Source organism: Hippoglossus stenolepis, chromosome 2 (assembly GCF_022539355.2).
Source record: "Hippoglossus stenolepis isolate QCI-W04-F060 chromosome 2, HSTE1.2, whole genome shotgun sequence".
NCBI classification, from domain to species: domain Eukaryota; kingdom Metazoa; phylum Chordata; class Actinopteri; order Pleuronectiformes; family Pleuronectidae; genus Hippoglossus; species Hippoglossus stenolepis.
Genome location: NC_061484.1, coordinates 9403933 through 9413238, shown reverse-complemented (window position 1 = coordinate 9413238; position 9306 = coordinate 9403933). Strand labels below are relative to the sequence as shown.

Here is a 9306-nt window from a genome sequence, read left to right as displayed (position 1 = left end):
TGATGACAAAGAATACAAACACAGATTTACTCACTTTAGATATGAATAACTTCTGGTATACAAGAATATTCACACAAAGATCAGCTATTATTTCACAAAGCCAGAAGAGTTTCTTTTAGAAAAGCCACACATACATAAATAATCAAAATAAAACAGGGTGCCTCAGGAACAGGTATTCACTCGCACACCTTAGAACTAGAACAAGTCACTCATATTTTAAAAATGTTAAATACTGACATGGTCACATGATGTTTAAATGCTGTAGTAAAATTATTACCAATGATGACTGTAGGTCTGATAAAGCTATGATATTTGTGCATGGACAGGAAATGTGATGCTGGACATCAAATGGCCACGTTTTAAAATATATATATAAAACAAACAAACATTTTCCTGAGAAACATGTTTCTTTTCTCCTCTCCTCCCAAACATGATATCTGGCAGTCGTTGTAGATATTAAGTACCTCACGAGATCCACCAACTTGTAAACAGACGCTTTTTGAAGTAGCGGGCACACAAGACCAGCCAGCTTCACAGAAGGCCTCAGTGTAAACGTGTCAAAGCATGCAAATAAAAACCAAAGCCTAAAAACACACAAAAGCAAAAAGCAAGACTAGTGCTATAAAAATATACATCACACATAAAAAAGGACTGTGGCCTCTGTGCAGTGGCTGGTTGTTGCTATACCTGCCACCTGCTGGCTTCAGCGTCTGGACTTGGCGTACACGGAGCTGTACGCGCTGTCCACCCGGGGACAGAAGCGCTTGGTGTGAGCTTTGGCCCCCGTGGCTCCGCAGAGAGGACACACGTACTGCCGAAGGTAAGGACACGTGACTTCCCCGGCCAGGTTCTTCAGCCAGTGGGATCCATACACCACTTCGGACTCTCCATTGTGTTTGCAGAAGCTGCAGAACATGCGCTCAGGAGGAGGTGGAGGAGCCGCCGGGGGCTCGGGTGTCCTAGGGCGAGTCGTCCTCTTACGGTCTTTTGTCCCCCGGTGAGGTTTTGGCACTTGTTTGGGATCCACCACATCTGGTGCGTCAACATGAGCGGGGTTTGGTGCACGCAACACATCAGTTCGACTCCGATGAGCCGAGGAGTCTGGACGCGGAGACTCACCGCGGAGACCCGGCGCACAATCCGCCCCAAAGTTGCTGTGGCGCACCGCGTTAAGGCGCATGGACACCAGAGCCCTGCCACGATCACCGGGCTCCAGGTGCGAGGCTTTGGGGGCTGAGAGTGACGGCTGAGCCGCGCTGCTCCGTGCCAGGATGTCTCTGACGGTCTCCGACAGTCCCATGTAGTCTCGCCAGGGCTGGAAACTTCTGCTGTCCGACTCCATGAAGCGCGGCAGGTGGTGAAAGAGGCTCCAAACCACACCATTCATACTAGCTCCTGGTCGGTTGTTGTCCGGCAGACTGCCTCTCAGGGACACGCTCGACTTTTTGACTTTGTAATAACGTAAAGAGACAGACACGCGGCGCCAGGTCGTGAGTAACAACGTTTTGATTGGTAATTGAGCACAAGTGTCGGTACGCGGCTTCAACGTACCAGCAGCCAATCACAGGAGCTCATGCGCCAGGCGTGCACGGCCAATGGACCACTCGGTTTCCTCCAGAGGTTGAGGTGTTGTCACCCATCCCGCCTCCACGTGCTCAGTCACAAGCGGGTTAGGGTTTTTATTTATGAATAAATGTTTCTAATATTTAAGTCTCACTTAAATGTTTGGTTTAAGAAGATAAAGCAAGGTGTTCAACCTATAAATCTAAATGTAGACATGGACAACAATATTTGGACCACTCACCTTATTCAGAAAAAGACATTACTTTGATTAAGACGTGTATATGATTTTTACATCAGCACGTTACAGAGCATAGTCGTCTGAGGACGTCATTACTTTGTTGGTACCTGCTGCACATGTCGTCGATGTTGCAAAATGCTGTGAAAACTTAAATATGACGTTATAATGCAATCAAAACGTATAACTTCTACCTACCAACTACACAACGTCTGTCTTTCAGTCTGTATGTATGTGGAATGTAGATCTCGAGAACTGTTCAGTTAATCGGCTGCACACTTGGCATGTGTGTTGTAAATTGCCTGAAGAAAGTGCAGTGCTGATTTTGGTGCGATTTAGACATGACATGAGATGCGTTCAATAATAATACAATTTGAATAAACAGACGAACAGGGATCTGTAACAGTCAGTGGGGGAAGGGCAGTATTCTGTCTGCGGACCAGGTTGAACATGTCCTCCTTGACGTCCTTGGATAAACTACTGCAGTGGTCTGTAACTCGGTCAAACCGTGGGTCAAAATCTGCGCTAGATCATTTTGATAGTTTTTTCACCATATCGGACTGAGACACGCACACAGAGACAGACTGACCCTTGACGTGTGCTAACATCCGTCATGCAACAACATTCACAGAATCTCTTTCTGTTTAGTTATTCAAAGTAAAAGCACATTGTTTTGTTGCTGCAATGCTGTATAATATTCCGAATTACAGAGCTTTTAAACTGAAAAAGTGTGAACTTGGGTCTGAAGATTGTGTCAATTGCTAAACAGACCTGAAATAGTCAACATGCAAAGTATTCAATAATGAATTAAAACGTATTAACATGCACGCTTATGTAATGAAGCAGATTAAGTTTAATTTTATGAAAAACATTGACTATAGAATCTTCACTGCAGCTAAACCAGGTAGGATGATCACAAAGTTTTCTAACCTCACTCTGCACCATAGACTGTTTGTAAAAAGCTCAGCACACAATGTCCAACACAGAAACAATAAAAAGTGACAGTATCTTGTAGAACTGTTTGAGGAGGACTCACTAATGACAAGGGATAATTCTGAAGTAGCTCCTGAGCATTAACACAGGACAAGAGAACATCCTTTTCCAGTCCGACAGGTTCAGTCCTCATGTCTTGATTACATTTTATTGCTTATTCAGAATATTACGTAATTCGAATCAACAAATGCTGTTTACATGGCGGTGTCTTATTCAAACTAATCTGGATACAGGATATTGGTTTCTATGTAAATAGTCAGTCAATCAATATCATACTATAATAATGACTATACAATACTATTGTATTCTGTTGTTTAGGGACCATTTTAGATAATAGATGCATGACGAGGCATAAACAGCTACTGTAAGAAAGCTCATTGTTCTGGCACTACTAGATAAAAAACAGACAAATTCCATTTTCTTTTGTTACTTTTTTTATGTATTACTTACTTATGTATGTATATATTTTGGGATGTTTTGCCTTTGAAAGGAAAGACAAGCGTGAAACGAGGAGACTGACTGGGGAAGACATGCAGAATTGGAACAGAATCTGCAGCCGTTACAGGAGGACACTATCCTCTGTTCAGTGCCCGGTCAAAATGAAAAATAAAGGAATAAATATATTCAGTATTTGTTTATTTTAAAAATACAAAATCAAGTACAATATACTTTTAAATGAAAATCACCTGTAGTGACAAAATGTATTAAAATGACCAGTCCAAGTGTGAAGCCTGTGGTGCGTCCACCATCTTTTCTGTGCCACAGTCCCATGTCTCTGATTGGGGATCAACCTCTATTGATCTGAAGGAGAAGAGGAGTTGGAGATGGAAAATTGACAACAGCATTCAAGTACGAAGATATAGCCAAAAGCTGGCCAGACAGAAAATTTCACTCAGGTGCAAATGGAGCCAAAAGTAAAACCTGAACTGTGAAATTCTATGGCGTTCTTATTGAAAACTGTCTCATGAGTGAACAGTACAACATTAGTTTTAGTTTGTCAAACCATAGACTGTACAGTATATAAAGACAGACGACGCATCTCCACTTGCTCCTACTATCCAGAAATGAAGCTGTCTTGTGCATTTGGAGTCTGCTGTAGTCACTGTTGAGTGGAGCTAGCAAGGTTCTGCCGATACACTTGCTCAACCAATCATGAGTCCGTCTCAGCAGTCAATCATGACATTTCACCGCGTTTTTAAATGGCATCAAATAACTTATTAAAATCAAACTTACCGGGAAAATAAACACTTAAACCGGGTCATAAGAACAATCTAAAATGACAGAACCCATCTTTGAGACAAATGTATTGGACGTGTAACTTGGACTTTTTAGTTTGGTCCATGTCCCATCCACTAACAATGAGGAGGCAGGTTTTATAATCTATGCTTTAGTCAATCAAGAGCAGTCAAGTCATCCATCTTTCTGTAAAGTCTATGGGTCAAACAAGACCATGCAAATGTGACTATTTCATATAATGTCTGTCTGTAGTAGTGCACTCTACCTTCTATATATTAGAACTTATAAATTATATTAAAAAAAGCTAAGAATATATAGAAGCTGTTTATGTTGTATCAGTGCCACATAGATAGTACTCATTGAAGTAACTTACAATACCTAATGATGGAGACTGGCTCCACAAAAACCTGCTACAAGATGGAGTCTTGACTGACCTGCAGTTGTATGATAGATTGAGGGCAGCGTAGAGCTCAGGAGTGCTGGGAGTTTGAACTCTGACTCTTCCCTGATATAACACAGAGAGAGCAGCTGTCCCAGAGCCCGCGGATGATGGAGTGATGGGAAGACAGCCAGATATACTGGTGGGCCTCAAACCTGAGAAATCTAGAGTCAAATATAAATGATTAGCTTAGATTTAAAAACATCGGCCCATTTAAACATCAGCCTCTTTCCATTCTACCCTTTTATTATGTGCATACTCACTGAGAGCAGTGCCATCTCTTCTCTTGCTGCTTGGTGCTCCTTTACCACAAAGAGATGAGTCGCACAAATACTGCTGCTTCATGAGAGAGGCCTTCTGTTGCTCAAAATCACGACGCTGTAGATAATGAAATAAAATAAAACAGCACAATCTCATTCATTTACTTCAAGGGCCTCCAACATGAGACAAAGTGATCCAAGCAGTCATACAACGGCAGCCTCTGGTTCAGATTCCTCTCACCTCATGGCTCAGTCGGATTGCGGCTTCAGTGAAGGACTGCCTCTCTCTTTCAAAAGTCCTCCTCTGATGATGGAGCTCGGCCCACCGCAGCTGGAGACGCTCCCACTCTTCCAAAAAGTACGAATCGGCCAGTTCAGAGGGGACAGGTGAGGCGAGGTTACCCTACAGACAGGAAGGAAGGAGTGTGTTACACAAGCAAACGTTCATATGAGAAGGTGTGTGTGTGTGTGTGTGTGTGTGTTAGAGCATTATACCTGCAGCATTTGCTGTTGTAATCTGACAAGCTGTTGACTCTCTCTCAGTTCAGTTCCTAGTTGAGCCAAGAGCTTGTCATGGTCAGTACCATCACCAGTGTGACCTATTCTCAAGAAAGCCCACAGATTGCCAAGTTTCTCAATCATTGGTCTGTTAAAAAGAATTTCTTCATAAAAAGGATCACAAATCTTTTTTGTGAAGTGAGTGTTTACCTTCAGACTGGACGTCACCCAGTCTCCTCTGCACCTTCCTCCAACTCTGAACCACACCTCCTGTCACATGGTCACCAAGCGCCACCTCAGCTTCATACAATATTTTGTCGTCCTGTTGGCCCTCGTCCTCAACGTCCTCAACGTCCACTGAGTCTGACAGGGTCTTTGAAAGGTTACAGTGTTTTATAACATCTCTCAGGGAAACCCTACTTGAGTCAATAATAAAGTGTCCTTTCAGTGGCTGTGTAAGAGCTTTTGATCCCTTCATGGTATTCCTCAGCAGATGCTTGCTCAATTGTCATGGAATGCAAGTTTAAATTTCCATTTTTCTCAGCACTTCTCAGAACAGACTTCTCGTTCATGGAGGTTCAATGAATGAATATTTGAATGTTGGAGCACAACAACAGCTAAATAAATTGACCTCGTTTTTGGATTTTATCAAGTGCTTTAACCAAGTTCAAGAATTAATTGTATTTCCCAAACGTAAGGCCAAAAAGTCCGGAATTGCTCAGAAAAAAAGGACATTTACACATCCGTAGCTAAATGACAACTTGTGAGATATAACTGAAATCCCTGGACAGATATACTAAATAGACCTTGAAGTGCCCTTTTTAAAAGCCTTCTTCTCTGATAAATTCACATTGTGTTAAACCATCACCAGCCACGGTTTTCCCCTACCTGCTCCATGTTGACCCTGAGAGCATGAAGCAATGTGGTGAGGCTGTGGCGCAGCTTCATCGCCTCTCTGAGCTCTGCCTCTCTGCGCTCCAGCATCAGACGCAGTGCTGCCTCTTCCCGTCTTCAAGGTACAGAAAGCAAGTGATGAGGAGGAGGAGGTGGAGAAAGGGTGGCGAAGATCACATGTGGCAGGACAAGTGCAGACAACTTACTTTGCAGTAGACACAAAGGATTTGATTGGCTGTTCTCTTCTGCTGCGGCCTCCAGGGGGAAAATTTAACACCTCTATGGCTGAATAGAAAAATGTAGGATGGTCAATTGTGTGATTCTAATCAACGTTTGATATACAACATACATCTGGGTGTGTATTATTCTGTGTGTGAGTGGGTCTCACAGGGTCCTTTCTCCTTGTGTCTGACACTGAGCTGCTGTGACAGTCGCTCCTTCAGCCGGATGCTGTGCTGCTCCCGCCGCCTCAGCTCTGCCTCCAGTTGGCTACACCGCAGCTGCAGATGAGTGCACTGTCAAGCAGAAAAAGATGAGTGAGTTTGTATGCATGTGTGTGTGTGTATTAACATATTCTTATATTACCTTGGTGCGCTCACACCTCAGCATGTCCTGGAGCCTGGCCACATGCTCGTCCATCTCCTGCAGCTGCTCCTATAAGATATTTATAGGAGTGTGTTTTTTCCTCCCTTGAAAACAGCAGCACTGATCTAGCTCATTCACTCACTCTGAGTGCGTCTCCCTGCTCCCCGTGCTCATCCCTGTCAGCCCGCCAGGGGGCGCTGTGACAGAGCTCATTCAGAGGGTTGGGACTGGGATCTCTGAGCAGAAAGGAGTCTGTGGTAGACCGGAGCAGTAAGAAAAAGATGCTGTTAAGAGAGGGAATAGTAAGATGATGTGGCTAATATGAAAGTATGAATAGATTGTTTTGATTGTCTCCAGGTTTTGGGTCATGTATGTATATGTGAAGATGTTGTTAACCAAGGAGGTTATGTTTTTGTCTCAGTTTGTTTATCTGTTAGTGGGCAGGATTATGCAAAAACTACAGAACGGATTACCATGAAACTTGGTGGAAGGATGTGGTATGGCTCAGGGAAGGACCCGTTCAATTTCGATGCAGATATGGATCAGGGGGCGGATCCAGAAGTTTTTTTCCCACTTTCTTTACCATCGTTTGTAAACATTTTTGTCTATTTCTCAGAGAATAATTCATGCATTTTGATGAAAAAACAATCAGACATGTTTAGGGGACTGATATTTATGTATGTGTGTAATTTTGTGCAGATCCACATGAAAATCCTCTTGTGAATTTAAGTGAGTGAGGTATGCACTCTGCCGAGTGTCAGTAGTTACCTGAATACGCCGGATGTCCTTTGACGCTCCTCTGAACAAAACTGGAAGTCATCTGGAAGCCATTTTCACATATTATTAGCAAAGGGACAGTTTATAGTCATGCAAATCGAACTGGTGTTCACCACATGAGAATCAACACAGGAGCAATGCAAACAAGTTTGTGCTTGTATGTTGTTTGAATAGTTTAAATGACAAACTTACTGTATAGTAACAATGGATCAGTCCACGTGTGTGTTTCTGATCCTCACCTGAACTTCCTCACACAGATGCTTCCTCTTTTACTTCCAGGTGATGACACTTCCACTAATCACCACTGACAATAGGCTTGAAGAGGAAGCTTCAGGATTTAAAATGAATCAACTGAACTTCCAACTGAACTTTTTTTACTTTATCCAAACTCAGGTTTGGATTATTAACTACCACTCCTATAAGGTGGTTTCTGAAGGTGTTGTGGGCTAAATAAAAAAAAAATCTCTCTATCCGCAATTCATTACATTCTGTAAAAGGCCTACAGCTTGTATTTATATTAAATCTTGGACTTTATTTCTTTATTTCTTTGTAATTATTATTATCAACTATATATGTTTTACCGAGTCTTTCATTGCTGTCTTATTATCTATGTTCTTTGTTTTTCTTGTAAATAAAATTTCATTTAAAGTTTAAAAACAAATCCATGATGGAGGAGTGGATGAAATAATCCCAGAGACACACCCAGACCTGGGTCTAAAGCTGTTTGTTATACATCAGCATTTTTCAAATCCTCTCTAAAGCATGAAATAGTTCGTAACCATATTGTCAGCGTTTGATGTCTCCTGTCAAGTGAATCTCAGTTAGCTGCTGTTGGAAAATTTAAGAGCATAAATGGAGCAAATACATTTCCAACACCTCTAGTTTTTTGTCACAATCAATGTCAATGAATCAGTTTTGATATTAAATGTTTATATAGGAAACTACTGACTTTATACTGAATAAGACATTCATTTGATTATGGTTTACATGAGTTGTTAATAGAATATTCCATTCATATTCCTGTTTATATTTTACAGAACAAAGTCCAATTATGATGTCAAACAGTACTGCCAAACATGTCGATGTCACAAAATATTGAAACTCAGCAGTACATAATCATTTAAGATTTATAAATATCTACATAATGTGACTAAGGTTGGAATACACGAAGGATGGAAGTAACACAAATTAACTGGTAAAATTGGAGGTGATGAAACTTGAAAAATGGATTGAGACATTTGATTTGATAAACTTATTATTGTATTTTAAAGTGTATTGCTCTGATAATTAACTGTTCCGCCATTCATTATGCAGGCCTGCGTGAATCCAGAGACAGAAGTTAGTCAATTCATCCTTTCAGAAACCTTGTAGATAATTGTTCTATTACTAATGGACAGTTTGGGTAGAAGAAACAAAAATGTCATGTTGTAAACGATAAATGTGGATTGGGTGTTGTGAATGATGAATGAAAAACACAGCCCAGTTCATTATCAGAGCAATCAACTTTAAATTATTGAAATCACTTGGTAATAAACTAAATTTTTCTGTTCACAAACATTTTCACCTCCTTTTTTACCAGTTACTTTTTGTAACTAATCCACACATCTTAATAAGATCATTGCTTATTCTCAGTATGACATTATTCAGGTTATTATAATGAGAAAACTGTTTACATGGCAGTGTCTTATTCAGCCTTGCTGTCCCTGTAAACGTCTGTAAAGCGGTGATGGTTACGTACATCATCATTTAACCAAATAAAATAACTGCAGTTAACTGTCTTACTGAACATGGACATTTTCAGAGATGTTGATATTTAGACATCCTTC

General features: G+C 41.2%; 2 protein-coding genes across 2 annotated transcripts; both read right to left on the bottom strand.

Annotated features, from left to right (window-relative positions):
- Positions 1-13: 13 nt before the first annotated feature.
- Positions 14-1605, bottom strand: nanos3 (nanos homolog 3). Its single transcript, XM_035171778.2, has one exon. The coding sequence runs from the start codon at positions 1385-1387 to the stop codon at positions 704-706; it is 684 nt and encodes a 227-aa protein (XP_035027669.2). The 5' UTR covers positions 1388-1605; the 3' UTR covers positions 14-703.
- A 1808-nt stretch (positions 1606-3413) lies between these two features.
- Positions 3414-9256, bottom strand: si:ch211-286b5.4 (afadin- and alpha-actinin-binding protein). Its single transcript, XM_035171663.2, has 13 exons — positions 7673-9256; positions 7472-7523; positions 6846-6955; positions 6704-6772; positions 6507-6633; positions 6325-6403; positions 6113-6233; positions 5435-5597; positions 5222-5325; positions 4968-5129; positions 4730-4844; positions 4462-4630; positions 3414-3592 (listed from the first exon to the last, which is right to left on the bottom strand). Exons 2-13 carry the CDS (start codon positions 7521-7523, stop codon positions 3496-3498), a joined length of 1368 nt encoding a protein of 455 aa, XP_035027554.2. The 5' UTR covers positions 7673-9256; the 3' UTR covers positions 3414-3495.
- Between the last annotated feature and the right edge of the window lie 50 nt (positions 9257-9306).